Source organism: Dermochelys coriacea, chromosome 10, assembly GCF_009764565.3.
Source record: "Dermochelys coriacea isolate rDerCor1 chromosome 10, rDerCor1.pri.v4, whole genome shotgun sequence".
NCBI lineage: Eukaryota > Metazoa > Chordata > Testudines > Dermochelyidae > Dermochelys > Dermochelys coriacea.
The window spans coordinates 73,920,200-73,934,965 of record NC_050077.1 but is presented as its reverse complement, the minus strand read 5'-3'; the positions used below and the strand labels follow the sequence as shown (position 1 = coordinate 73,934,965).

The 14,766-nt window shown below is 46.1% G+C and overlaps 1 protein-coding gene across 7 annotated transcripts in view; it reads right to left on the bottom strand.

The window, feature by feature from the left end:
- Positions 1-6,891: 6,891 nt before the first annotated feature.
- The window catches only part of CHD2 (chromodomain helicase DNA binding protein 2), a 95,812-nt gene continuing 87,937 nt past the window's right edge, over positions 6,892-14,766 (bottom strand). For 6 of the 7 annotated variants that reach the window (XM_038419864.2, XM_038419867.2, XM_038419868.2 and 3 more), the window contains 6 exons: positions 13,849-13,983; positions 11,296-11,474; positions 10,295-10,394; positions 9,220-9,436; positions 8,386-8,635; positions 6,892-7,586 (listed from right to left, as the gene is read on the bottom strand). In XM_038419864.2, the coding sequence (XP_038275792.1) occupies positions 7,253-7,586; positions 8,386-8,635; positions 9,220-9,436; positions 10,295-10,394; positions 11,296-11,474; positions 13,849-13,983 (1,215 nt within the window). In that variant the 3' untranslated portion in view covers positions 6,892-7,252. The remainder of the gene's footprint in view (positions 7,587-8,385; positions 8,636-9,219; positions 9,437-10,294; positions 10,395-11,295; positions 11,475-13,848; positions 13,984-14,766) is intronic. The other variant, XM_038419866.2, reaches the window with a different exon arrangement.

Below are 14,766 nucleotides of genomic sequence, written 5' to 3'. Positions count from 1 at the left end.
TGGCAGAAGAGAAATGAGGCTGCTGAGTGGTATGTCCAGGGAAGCAGAGTGGGAAGACCACTAAGTGTCTGGTCTGCTTGTCCCAGGAGGGACAGTAGCAACAGGTTGGAGGAAAGTGTGTGCAGGGAGGAAGAACCAGCTAACAGAGGAGCATTGCAAGGGGGAACCAGATGGCAGACAAGAGCAAAGGGAGAAAGAAAGAGGAACAAGACACTGGAAGTGGGGGATGATAAAATGAAGACCAACCTTGAAGGACTACCCTTTAGGGAAAGGGGGAACACATGCTTTCCTAGTTTTACCTTTCTCTCTGAGCAATGGCTTTACTTGCCACAGGGATGCGGGGGGAGGGGGAGTGTTTTGATGGTCATTGTGGTCACAATGGGAGAAAAGTCTTTCCTAGAGACCATCCAAGATGTGACCCACACTGTGAACATGTTTGGTAAACCCCCATGTAGGGTCTTCAGTAGGCCCACATCCCAGGTTTCTTCATGCCCTGGCCCCCACCCATGCTACATTCTGGGCAAAGAAAGCCTGGAAAGCCATGCATTACCAGTGTGGCCAACCCTGCACCGTAAAAAATGTCAGGCCTTATCCGTTACAAACATGGTAAATTCCTATGTATAAAAGTACATGGAAACTTTAACAAACTAGTGAGGATAGAATGTCCACTCTGTATGCTTTACTAATGAAGAGGAACTCCACTGATCTGGAGTTCTTTGTGAAAGCGCGGGGAGGGGAGTTATCCCAGCCCTTACAAGAGCCCCAGAGACTGAGCATATTATGGAATATTAAAGATGCTTCTGTGGCTCTTGCGTTACCCCGATACAGCAGAAGGTTCTATTCAAAATGTATTGGATGCCACTGAGATTGTGCAAGATGGGGGCTTTGTGTACTGGTATTTGTTGGGATTGTAATAAAGAAAAAAGGAACCCTGATCCATAGGTTATGGGACTGTCCATGTATTAGGCAGGTGGATACAAGAGTGAAAATAGGACTTGGCTTCAATAATCAAGTCTCATCTGAAAATTATATCCTAAATTATGCACCTACTAGGCTGGGTTTAACTATGACACAGACTTTGGTTCCTGAGGGTCACAAAGTGCATGATTTTACAAAAAGGGACTAGGATTATATGCAGAACAGAGCAGTGGCATTCACACCGGTCTCAGTAAGCAGCAAAGAAATAGCAGCTTACCCACAGTAAGCAAATATATATATATTTGAAGAAATTTGGACCCCATTTCTTGATAACATTTAGATAATGGATGCTGATAGCTCAGATAATGTCAGACTTCCATTGCTCTTGACCACTCTTTTTCCATCCCCCTCCTTCCCTTTTCTGCCTATTTGTGTATGTCTTTATTATTACCCCCACCCTAATATGTTCTGTCTGTGTAAGTGTCTGATTTTCGTATTGTCTGGTCTTACAGCTTTGACAAGTGGTAAAGTTGGTAATTGCACAATTTGATTGGCTAGCCCGTGAATTGTGCAGTATTTGGTGACATATACAAGCTGTAACTCATTTCTATTTTTGTTTCTTTATGAAAAGTAATAAGAATAATCAAATCATAAGATAGGCCTCAAATCAGAGGTTGGCTTGAAAGTCTTGATTTTAAAAAATGATACGTTCTAGGTTTGTCTGTCTTGGTTTTTGAGCCATCCAGTTGAATTTGGGTCAAATTTTTAGTTCTTCTCCACAACCATGAGGGCAAGAAATTTTTTTTTTTTAAATCAGAGTCAAGATTCCCACAATTACATGATTCCAGGAGCTGGGGCTTGAACAAAAAAACCCAACCAAATACAGTGAGACACACAATAAGATAGCAACACTGCAATATATTTTTGCGTCACCTTAGATGTTGCTTTGGGTGTAAGCAACATCCTTATTAAAGTCCTTGGGGCAGGGCCTGCCTCTTTGTTCTGTGTTCTTACAGCTCTTAGCATAATGGAGTCCTGGTCCATGATTAGGGCTCCCAAGGTCTACCACAATGCAATTAATAAATAATAATTCCTCTTGCTGAAAGCCTGTGAAAATCTGCTCATTTAACCCAAGACGGAAAACTGAAGCCTTGAACAGATCATTTAAAATCACCCTTCTTTATGCCCTCATTTAAAATAGACTGGCGCTAGTTAACATACCTCTGAGAATCTTCTGTGACATTAAATTTTCTTTTAAAATTACTACCTCTCCCACTGCAATACAATCTCTCTCTCTCTCTCTCTCACACACACACACACACACACACACACACACACACACACACCTGCCCATTTTCTGTCCCCTCCCTCCTCCTTCACTGGAACTCGTTACTTTTTATTACAATGGAGCTTCGGTTTGATGCTCGTGTATCACAGCACCAGCCATGATCATGAACAGTGTTGATATACAGCTGCAGGCACAGCAGGGGGAGCTCTTGAGCCCTTTCCTATCAATTGTTGATATCTTGATTAGTGAGCAAGGGGGCTCCAAGAGGAGAGACAGCAACTGTTCTGGTGGGAGCTCATGGCCAACACTGCGGCACCCAGGAGCCCAACACGTTACTGAGCAAATGGAGCTTTTGCTACCTTATCCGCCAATAAAAGGAAAAATCCCGGTCACAGAATACGCTCAAAGTAAATGAAAGTAAGCGTCATGCTTGCCAACTCCAGCGAGTTTTAGGGTAAATCAGCAGTGAGGAAACTCGGAGCCTCCTGGGCAGAGCTGGAAATTCTTTTCAGTCTCTCTAGTTTGTACAGGCAGGGTGAAATTCACTCTGTGCAGGCTGGCATGCACTACTCAGCCCCAGAGCCCCAAAGGCATTTAGGTTCCTAATTCCCCTTGAAATCAATGGGAATTAGGCACCTAAATACCTTTGAGGATCTAGCCCTCAGATACTGTGGTGATAATGGCAGTGGAACAATCCAGAGAGGTTACAGTAGGGGTTTAAAATGTTTTTAAAATGCACATTTTTCTTAGACATGGCCTAAAGGAGGAAGGTGCTCAAACCCCACTGAATTTAAAGCCCACAGGAGTTTAGAGACAAGTCATATTTTAGCAAGCAACTGTACTGTACACACCAGACAACAAGCCGGCGAGGTTCTGAAAATCTCAGCAACACTTTTTAATATACAAGAATCAAAAGTACAGCAGTTTTACAGTGTAGGAAAATTTAATACATACTATATAAACAACATATTTACATCAGAAATCACTAGGACAGTGGCATTTTTTTCACAAATATAAATTAATATTAATTACTGTTTTATTCAACAGGTTTAAAAGTCCACAATTTTACAGTAAGAGTCCTTCTCCCCTTTTGCTTAGGGGAAGGTGCGGGGGAAACGGATGAAAGTAGACTAGTACTTTTTTTGTGGATCACTTAAATAGTTCATGTAAAGATCTCAGAGCTGTAAAGTACCCACTTAAGCTGGGCACTGCACCACCACCACCTCTGGACAGCAGATTTTGGTCTGTGGGACTTGTTTTCTGGTGCAAATTCATAAGTGATGCCATTTTTACACGGTTTCCAATGGGGTTTGTGATGTCACTCTGAACAGCTGAAATAAACCAAAACCAAACCAAGAAGTTGCAACTCTTCCCTTCAGTGAGACTAGAGCAATTCACTGGCTGGCTTAGTGGGAGCAGCTGCACCACACGTTGACATGAACACCACACTGAAATTTATGGCTGTCCCCTTCCCACCCCCATTGTCGTTCAACTGCCTATTTCCAATGGTTGATTTTGTGGTCCCTTATTTGGGACAGAGGGTGCGTGCCTGTGGGAAGGGATTATTTCCCTCAGATTTGATTTCTTCAGCTTCTGTAAAACCAAAGCCAGTTAAGATCCACCCATCATGACAGAACTCAAAATAATCCTTCCTTTAGCATGAGGCCTACATGGCTTCCAAGTGCAACTCAAAAGGATGTGGAAAAAGCTTTCACATTTGCATTTTTTGTTTCCTTCTGTTTTAAGAAAAACCAAAATACTTTTCATACTCATTGGAACCCCTAGGGGCCAAGCCCCTTGATTCGGATGCAGCAAACCCATCGTTGGGCTTATGGTTGTTTTGCACCAACCTTAACACTGGTCTGGCCAGTACTGCCTTTTGCTACAACTTTATGGCACGTAACATTGTTAGGATTTCATGAACATGAATGAAAAACAACGTAAATCTCTTTGCTCCTCCTGGCAAGGAGGTGAATTTAGTATTCACATTATAAGCCAACACCTCTATTTGAAAAGAAAGGACCCACTGTGAACATGATAGTGTCCACCTGCCATCGCAGCTTACTGAAAACATGCCAGGAGAGACACTATCTCTGCCCTCCACTACAAAAGGGGGAAAGACATGGGGGCTAGTCCCCACTCCCTTCCTTCTATTGCAGAGAAATTCTTGCAGTGCCCTGGAAGAGGCATCAGTGCAGCATGAGGCTGCCAGTACTGGTTCCCTTGTAGCAAGCAAAGCTACTTTGCTTCTGTTTAGTTTTGTGGAAAGCTCAAAGAATGGGAAGCACAGCATTTCCCCTGCCACCAAACAGCCACATTTCGGTAGCCTCCTAAATCCTCCTTAGGCTTAGTTCTGAGATGCCTCTGGGTGTCACTGACAGGACATACAACCCCATTGGGCTACACAGCCAGACCTCTTATAAAGCTCATGCTCTGCATGTCCCTTGGCACTGAAGGGGTTAAATTAATGGGGTGGAAGCATTGGATACAGCCACCCTGCTGGATATACAAACTTTTGTACACAGGTTATGCATATGTCACCGTGACCCAGAATCACACTGTTCCCATTTGCAGCAAACCATGGTTGCTTTTGAATGATCTCCTGGGACAGAGATACCCTAATTAAACCAATCGGCTCAGAATGGATCAAGCATACAATGATCATAACAGATTACAGGAACTTCATCTCATCAGTACCAAGCAGACAGGAAGCTTGGGCGTTATTAGTGTTGATTTGCGTGTACCTTCCAAACTGCCACCTTTGCCTCAACCGAGACCTGCCTTAATGGTCTCACCTCCAAGCAGGCAGGGCCTTTGTCATAAGCACCCGCCCTGGGGTCTCCAACAATAATTGTGACCTACATTCATCCAGGAAGACACAGCAGGAAGGAAGTCAGCTCCCTCGCTTTGGGCAGGTGCCTCGGTTGGTTTGGATGTATATGGCTGTTCATCCTTACAAGCGCCATAGGGAAATTCTTCCCTAAGGCCATTCTGGTCCTTACTCTGGGCACTTCAGATTCAAGATAATTTACCAGTAAAACACAGGCAGGAAATTAAAAATCCAGCTCACCTCAGGCCTTTAAAGGGAAGTGTGTTCTGATTTTGCCCAAATGAGGGTAACCCTGCCACCTTTTCAGGAACTCAAGCTCTGCACCCTTTGCACTAAATTGAGCAGTTTGCCACTGGCCTGGTCTTCAGTACACAGCTGCAGTTCGCATAGACTACAGGTCCCAGCCCAAAATGTGCCAATTTAATCTGAATGGCCTGGTTGCTCACCTCAAGGCAGAGCCTGGCATTAGGGACCTGCAGTCTCCATGCGCCTTGACGCCATACTAAAGATGATGGAGCTAAAGTTAGGAACTCATCCTGTTCTACATATGACGAGTGCTTTGGCTACTCCTGACTTACTGGAAGTGTTCTGGCAAATCCCTCCGTGCAGGACATTACCCCTTCACGCTGCACTGTGATCCTAAATGTATAGTAAAAAAAAATGCTTATACAAGCAGAGCTATCTCCAAGAACAGGGACAGATTTAAAGCCCTGATCAATGAACGTTTGCAGTGAAGCCTATTCATTTGGCTGCAAACCATTCCACTCCCCTTACCCTTCTTGGGCTTATTAGACATCTACTGACTGGGGCGGGAGGGGCTGCTACGAGGATTTTAAACACTGAGAGTTTAGGGTTCTCCTTGGTCTATTGCTCACCAGAAATGTAAGTGCGGAGCGCTTATGCAAGTTCCCAATTTAAAGATACACAAGTTCATTCAATGCAGCTACTTTCCTCTCCTCACAGAATTAGCGCAGATCACTGGCAGGTAGGTGGCCAGCTCACTGCTTTGTGCGAAGATAGAGCTCTGCATGGAAAAGCCCAGACAGCCAACTGCTTTCACATTTAGCTCTGCATAGTGCGCTCGCCAATCCCAGCATACAGCTTCTGACCCAAAATGTACTACGAGGAAGAGTAAAGCCTGGGATCACCATTTTCCTGTTGGGCAAACTGAAGTGCAGAGAAGCCATTTGCCCCAGGATCAGAGCAGGTCAGCAGCAGAGGAATCGAGACGCCAGGATCCCTGAGCCCCAGAGCCATTCCTCCACCACAAACCATTCAGCTTCCAGCCACTATGACCACAGGAGGAACATCCTTATTAGCAGCGGCGACAGAGAAAGGGGGCAACAGGGTTTGTGTTACAGCTTCCTGAGCCCCGTCGACTGGGAAATACTGTAACTGCCATTTCCCGTCTCACTGGTTTGACGGGGGAATTAAGGCTCTGCTCAGGGACTCTGAATATTGAGGACCTCCACCTGTGTTAAGATTGCCGAGGTGAATGTTTCCTATGTCCCTGTCTGTGCTGCAGAGGGAGCATGATAGTGCACAAAGCGGAACCAGTCTCTTGAAATGGATCAAGACATGAGAAATAGCCACATGAGCAGGGAAGTGATGGATTCCCACTCCTACCTTTTTGAGTCACTCTGGAGTGGCCCCGAGTTCCCCCTTCTTCTCGGAGGACCATAAGAGCAGAGTTAATTATTTACTCTAAGAGAGCCCTCCTGTCCATCTCCAAATGCATCCCACCCTCACACTGGTTACACACAAACCCCAGCCTGACTGGGTTATGCCCACCCCACAGCAGCATGTGTCACGTAACATCACGTCAGACTGGGCATACAAAGCTGTCTACAAAGTCTTAAGCAGCATCAATCCACGTCCTTGGCTCTGGGAAAGCTCCGCAGTTGTGAAACATTCACAAGAGTCTGTCGGATGCAGCCTTCAACGAAAAACAAAACTAAAGCAAATAATGACACCTGTTCCCCCCTGCGGGCAATGGATCCAGTTCCAATGCCAGACTGGAGAAGGGGGATATGAAAAAGGAATCCAGACCAGAACTAACAGCTGGGGAGAGCCCCCGCCCACTCCCCCGAATCCTCCTTCACCCAGCAAGATAATAGCAGCATGTTCAGAGTCTCCGGTTAGCGGTTTGGAAAAGCAGCCGCTGTTGCATCAGACCAAGTATTTCAGATGCGCTCTCTCCCTCCTCTCCCAGTCATTTATGTTTTTCGAACATTCCAGTTATAATCTGGATTGTTTTTCTGTTCTAATGACCTGTCCAGGGGCGACCTGTGATCCAAGGGTGACTTGGACTCATGAGGGGATTTTTGAGACGGGGGTGAGCGAGGGTCCGAGACTTGGGAGTGAGGAGGGGGAAGAGGCTGTTTGTAATCTCCCGATTTGTCTGTATGGAAGGACCGGTAATGGTCCGAAGGTCCCTGGCCGTGGTATCCCATGGGTGGCCTGTGATCAGACATTCTTCTGAATTCCTGCTGGTGGTAGTTCTGGGGCCTGAACTCCTCGGATCTTCGCCGCTTGGAATCGTGATGGTGTCTAGATGTAAAAAACGAACACACAAAACAGTATCATCTCAAGAGCACACTTATGCAGTTCCCCATATCCCATCCTGAAATATCCAAGGAATGTTCCAAATTTCACCCCTGAATAATGCTGCTGATGATTATTTACTCAGCCCTGTAGGTGTGGATAGCACTCTGCAAACAAACAAGACTAGGTGTCCTTTGCCTGAGAAAGCCAGGAATCTAAGTAGTAGAGAGACTTTAAGTCTTTAAAAGCATTCTTGGGAGAATGCTACCTGGGTGTGTGTGCATGTAGGGGAGAAGAGAACTAGCAGCAGGGTTGGGGAAAAGGGATTTACAGGGTAAAGCCAGAACTGGATAGAACAGGGGTGATCAAAGATAAGGGGAGGGAGGGAAGAAAAGTAAAGTCACCTAAATACCTTCCCAGTGAGTTTGTAACACACATGGGTTGGCAACTCCTGACTGGAAACACATACAAGCCAAGACCCAACGCTGGACTGTCATGCTTGTAGTCTAAAGCTTACTGGTGGAAAAAAGCAGGTTAAAGTTCATGTCTAAGCTAATCGGATGGCAAGGCAGAAATGAGAACCCACGCAATGATGCCAACTTCAACGAGACAGAGAAGAAACAAGAACCCCATTAGGTGACTAAGTCTGTGTTCAATTTGAATCCAGAATTTGAGTGCCAATAGCACACCCACCCCATTCCACTGAGCTCCCTGGCTCCCCGTTGTGGCAAGCAGGAAATATATGTACAGTGGCTGGGTGAATGGTTGCAAACTCCAGTTCGTGATAATCCGCATTAACAGTTACCTGTCATAATAATCTCTGTGTCCCCTGTGGTCTCGGTCACTGTTGTACTGCTCATACGGCCTCTTGCGGGAGAGATTATTTGGTCGGTAGTTCCCGGAGCTTCGGTGGGGGTCGCCACGAGACCGACGATCCCCGTAGTGGTGATCCTTGTACCAGTGCTGCTCGTACTGGTGATGCCGTTCTCCACCCCAAACCTGGTTGCTGTTGCCACCATAGTTAAATTTCCGATCTCTCTGCCAGTCTCCTCGATCTGCAGTAAGAAAAACCACAGGTCTGAGAGTCGGTCTCACCATCACCTACCCTACCCTCCAGTCGCAGGTCAGAACAGAACATGACACAGGTGGCAAGCTTGCACTCAGTAGTAGATGGTAATTCCGGGCAATGGTTTTTGTTTGTCTTATTCAAGTTTCTAGATGGCAGCTTTGTGGGTTCTATAAAGTCCCTTCTGAGGTTTAGACACAGCTTGTTTATAATACAAGTCATTGATGGCAGTAACTACCGATTTAAAGACGAATCTTTTAAAGGGTTTATGGTAAAAGGAAGATATTAACAAAAGTAAAAATTACCTTGAATATCAGGGGGAAATACCCTAATTCTATTCTACATCCCTATAGCATCTGAGCACCTTGCAGTCATGCTTTAAGTAATATGACTCCTACCTGTTGCATGTGGTCTGTTCTCTCTCTCTCACACCCTCTCCCTCAGGAACCCCAGAATTTAAAACTTGACTGGACAAAAGCCTTGGAGGATGTACTGCAAGGAGCAATCAGGCCTTGGTTTGGGATGGAAAGGGGACCTGCTAGCCTCATCCTAACTCTCTCGTGAAGGACCCACCTGTGTTACTGAAGTGTCTCTTGTTAGGGTGACTGTAGTTGTCCCGCTGGTGCCCGTGCATCTGCTGAGGGTGCGAGGGGGGCAGGTGGAGTTTCTGAGAATGAGGGTTGGGAGGCAGGTGAGACTGAGACATGAGGGAATCCCGGCTGGAGCCAGAAGGCTCTGGGCGGAATAGCCTTTTGCTGCCAGCCATGTCCTCCTTCTTCTTCTGCTCCTGCTGAGAACAAGGGAGACACTTCCAATACAATGGAATGAAAAAGATACGATGCTTCCCCCATTCACTTCCCCGGGATGCCTCTGGTAGGTTGTGAAACCCTGTATGTTGCACTCTGGATTCATATAGAGCAGGGAGATTTCCAGCCGACTGGAGACCTGCATCTTCACTGGGATTGTGCTGTGAATTGCTTTTGTGCTCAAGAAAGAGTAAGGAATCACTAGCGTTTGAGCCAGACACATTGTAAGGAAGGAGATGTGCAAGTTTCCACGACACACACATCTCTGTCAACACATCTTAATCCTGACAGACTGCATCAGCCCCGATTTCTACTCTTGAGTTGGAGACAACCCAATGTGCCACACCAACAGAAACAGTCCAGCAGGAGGCAACAATCATGACCAGACGAAAGAAGAGAGGAGCTTCCACATGTAAAAAGAGTATCAAATGATTAGCACTGTGTGGTTTATAAAACAGAGAAATAAGGAGTGAAGGTGGAGGTAAACAAAGCAAAGAGTTACAGAGAAAGCCAATTAGGGGCCTAATAACCCTGCACTGTCCTACAAGAGCTAGAAAGCATTGACATTTAAAAAAGCAACCAATCTGAAAGAGTATAAATGCATGCGCTGCTGAGCCCATGGTGCAGCTTCACAAACACAATTCTCAGGAGACAACAGCCCTTGAATTTTGACCCAAAGATTTATAGTGTATCAGTCACCATAAGCCATGGTACCAGTAGGACTATGTGGTTATGTTACTGCAACAGCATCACAAATAGTGTCTAAAGCCAGGCAAGAGATGCGAAAACTCCCTGTTCTATACAGACTCTTCCTCACCAAGGGAGCACATTTCAGATCTTACCTCCTCTTCCTGGGATCTTTTTTTGTGAGCCATTTTGTAGAGTTTGTGCAATTTTCTGGCATCAAATTCTGTGAACTTGGACACAAATATCCAGAGGTTCCTAAAGGGACATTAAGTTTTTCTATTAGTTACTAAACAGCAGTTTAACTTGTCTGCCTCATTTGTACAATCTGCAAAAAAACACCAAGCTAAGGATTAGCAATTATTCCCTTCATCTGGCAGATGGCATGGGGGTACAGAGAGATGAAATGATTTGCCCAGGATTACACAGGGAGTCTGTGGAAAAACTGAGAAATGAACCCAGGATGCCAGAGTCCCAGTCCAGTGCTTTAGCTGCAAAACCATCTCTCCTTGTAAAACATTCTTCCAGCCTTTGCATCAATAATCTTGGGCCTATCCTCCGCTCAGAGCACAAGCCCGTATAACAAGCAATGGAAATTATAAAAACACCCACATAGGGAGTGGAGAAAGAATTCCTTCCATCTTGCAAGGGAAGCTATTAAAATGATAAGAACGAAAATATTTTCAAAAAGAAAGCATCCTGCTGCCGGACTCTTACTCAATCTCTGACAGTTACCAGGCAAAGACCTAAAATCCAATACCCATTTCATTACGAATGCTGTTCCTTTTCTGTAAGGAATGTGATTTAAGCTACACTGGTATCAGCACCTCTCCCAACTGAAACGCACAGGTGTCTGCACAGGGTTTGCATCAGCTTGGCCAAACCCATTTTTAAATTGATTTATTTTAAACTGGTGACACCTAATGTAGATGAAGCCCTAGTCTCCAAGAGGCCCAGGACAGAATGGGCTGTGGTTCCTGACACACATACTGTCCCCCCAGTCAGCTTTCAAGAGGGTCTTTGAAATAGGCTGGGTGAAACACTGGAAGGGAAACAATGGAATTTGCGTCCTGGGTTGTAAAATCCAGCACCCTCCATGAGCACTGAATTCACTTAAATATTCACAAACTAGCCAAAGAAAAACTAAATTGTCTGTTACCTTCTCCATAGTTTGATGTGCTCCTGGTCAGAGTAGGCTTTAAGGCACTCTGAGATGCGATCTCCAATTTTCAGGAGGCAGTTGCGAGTATGCTCCAGCTGTTCTTGCACTGTCAGTCCCTTATCTGGCTTGTCCAGTTGCTTCAGTGCCTTTTTCACTGGCCTCATCCTCTCTTTGCACTTGGGTGAGCAACACAGAGCAAAAATTCATTAATTTCATGCATGGGTTCTACCCTCTCTGTTAACCTTCTCTCAACCTAACGCTGGCGGGGAAAATTCACTAATACCAGCTGTTAGTCATCCTTCATTTAGTTTTAAAATAAGGAGCTGTCCCCCATGCAAACAGCAGACTTCGAAAGACATGCAGCATAAAGCAACTAGAGTTCATCCTCAACATCATCCACCCACCCCTCTCCTCCTTCTGGAAGCGCACAATGTGCTCTGCAAGTATTGAGCATGCACTCAGTCTGATATCCTGATGACTAGATGCATAATCAAGGGACATGTTACTATTTATGCACTAAACACACAGTTCAAGATCACTCCCAAAAATCACACTGACAGAAAGTTTTTTTTTAACTACTGCTGTTAACGAAACAAAGAAATTAGAGGAAACCATCATTTTTCCTCTACTTTGTGCATGTAACAGCACTTTGCCTATAGGCAGTTTCACCCTCTCATTTTTCACTCCTGGAGGAAATCTACACCACTGCACATGCACAGAATTTATTTTCTCTGCAGATTTCTTTGCTTCCCCACAGAAAAATGACTTTCTGACAGGGAAGCAAAGGAAGCCACAAAAGCGGTCATACAACCCTCCCCACCCAGATCCCCACCCCACCAAGCCCCAACAGCTACACCTAGATCCCCACCCCACTGAGCCCCACTCCCCCAGCATCTGGACCCCCCACTGAGACCCCTACACCCAGACCCCCTGCTGAGCTCTATCCCCTTGCACCAGACCCCCCCGCTGAGCCCCAACCACCTTCATCTGGACCCCCTCCAGAGTCCCATTACCACTGCACCCAGAACCCCCCAACAAGCCCCTGTGCATCCAGACCCCCCCGCACCCAGACTGTCCCACACACAACCCTCTCAACCCACACCTGGCTCCTCCCCACATTAAGCCCCTCCAGACTTGGATCCTGTCTTTCTGAGATTGCTTGCCCACACCTGGTACACCTGGCATGGAGGGGCAGAGCGCCCTAGGGTGTTTCTAGGGCAGGCCTGGTCCTTGTGCTATGTCAGGGTTGGGTGCCGCCTCACCGCTGAGTCCAAGTGCTGTGAGGGAGCTGCACAGTGATCTCCCACATCTGGGCAGCCAGTGGCCTGCGCTCCCCAATGCCATGCTGGAGCCTCCACATTTATTTGACAAATAAAATTTGCAACTTTTAAAATATTGTGCGCAGAATTTTTATTTTTTTGGTGCAGAATTCCCTCAGGAGTACTTTTTAGTCAGTAAGTTAGTCACTTTCCCATTGTTTGTGTGAGTCTTTCAGAGAACAACCAAGAAATGTTTTGGTTTTATTTTTTAAATAAAAAGGGACTGGAAAAAAACAAAAAATTAGCAAGCGGCCTGAAGAGTAAAATCAGTATCTGAAACTAATTTGTTTTAAAAAAACTGACTGGATTTCAAGTTGATAGCACTCCCTTTAAATACACAAGCCAGGCAGGTGAGAGTCCAGCATAAGAGACTATATTAAGTCTTGTGTTTGCAGCCATGCTCACCAGTCTGCAGTGGCGGCACATTGCTGAGTTTTCATTTACACAGCTTGGAAAGCACTTACGCTGGAACCTACTACTACAACTCAATGAGCAACTGTGGATCTACAGGACATACAAAGTTACTCTAGGATGGCCTCAATAGTCTTCAAGCCCAGGAATAACCTGTTAATCCCTTGGTTACTGAGGAAAAGAGTCTGCCGCTCACGGCTACAGGGTTACAACATTTGGCCTATGGCGGTCAACCCAGCTGTGGGAACAGAAAGCTTTGGTTTGAAAAAAGGGTGCTACAGTGTATCAGGGTGCTGTACTGCCTCTGCTATGCCCGGTTCTGTCGTGTTCCCAACAGAGAGATGAAATGAGAGCATGCATTACCAGTGTAACTAAGTGGCACAGAATCTAGAGAGGAGATATTCCAAATCTGTTTTTAATACTGTGCTTGTTTTCTGGGAGGATGGCTCCCTAAGGAGGCCTTGATGTTTCTCCCATTTGAGGTCCCACGTCAGAGCCACCATCCTTTCAGCCAAGGAAAGTCCTGGCTGGGACTCCTTTTGCCACTTGTCCACAGTGCTCTCAAATTAGCTGCAGGGGATCACTGTTAAGCAATGTGAAGTGCACCTTTCCTTCCAGGAGTGGAGTGTACTGAGTCTATAGAATCCCCAAGGGTTGCTTGCTTAGCAGTGGGGTCCAAGTTAGGGTAGTTAGTGCTGCTCAAACCCGGGCACTTAGGCAAATGAAGCCGCAGATCTTCATAACTTACAGTGGTGTTAGTGTGCCAGGAAACCCCAGTGCTCCCACTGTTGTGCCCTTGTCTCCAGAAGAAGATACTCACTATGCTGAACGTTTCCTGGTCCAGGTCATCATCCTCATCTTCTCCAATGGGGATGGGCTCACTCCCTGCTGTAATGTGGACAGGACCTTGAGATCGCTTCCCTTTGCTTCCAGACTTGGTCTCACTACCTTTGGCCTCGAAAGAACAAAATGACAGCCCTTTGACAGTGAGCCAAACCTGGGGATTCTGAATGACTCACCGTGAAATCCTCTGTGACGACTACCAAAATTGCATGCCCCTCTGCAGCACCTTCCTCCTAAAGCTCTCCAAGTGCTTTAGAGTCATGAATGAATGAAGAGTCACATCACACCTGTGAGAGGAAACTGGAGCACAGACACACCTGGGCCAACATTTTCAGAAGTGGCACCAGTGATTTGGGCTCTGTACACAGGGAGAGGCTAAACTTGCCTGTGAGGGACTGCACTGGAGAATTAGGGTCACACAGTGGGTGCGTATCCCCTGGGAAGGGCAGAGCCCCCCACATGGCTTGATATTTAGAAGGCCCTGAAATTCCGCTGTAAGTCAGTGGGAACTGCACATGCTCAGAGCCTCTGGAAATCAAGCCCAACAGCTCTTCAGTTGGTCACCCCAAATCACTGACTGCTAGTGAAAATGTTGAGCTGCCCAAACTTGCCCAGGAAATTGGTGCAAGAGCTGTGAACCGAACTTAAGTATCAAAGCAACTGATCCTGAGCTTCAGCCTCAGAAACTATCATTTCTCTCTTATTCCTGTTAGCAGCTGAAGGCCATGCCGCATTTCACTGGGAAGGGGACTTCCCGTAGATTTGAAATAAGGTCTCAGCTTTGACTTAAGATCGCAGAATCATAATACACTAGCATTTGGTCTATACCTCAAGTACGCCAAGTCACTATTATGGAGCCTTTCACCTGTCCTTACTCTGACTCCAGCCCATGGCA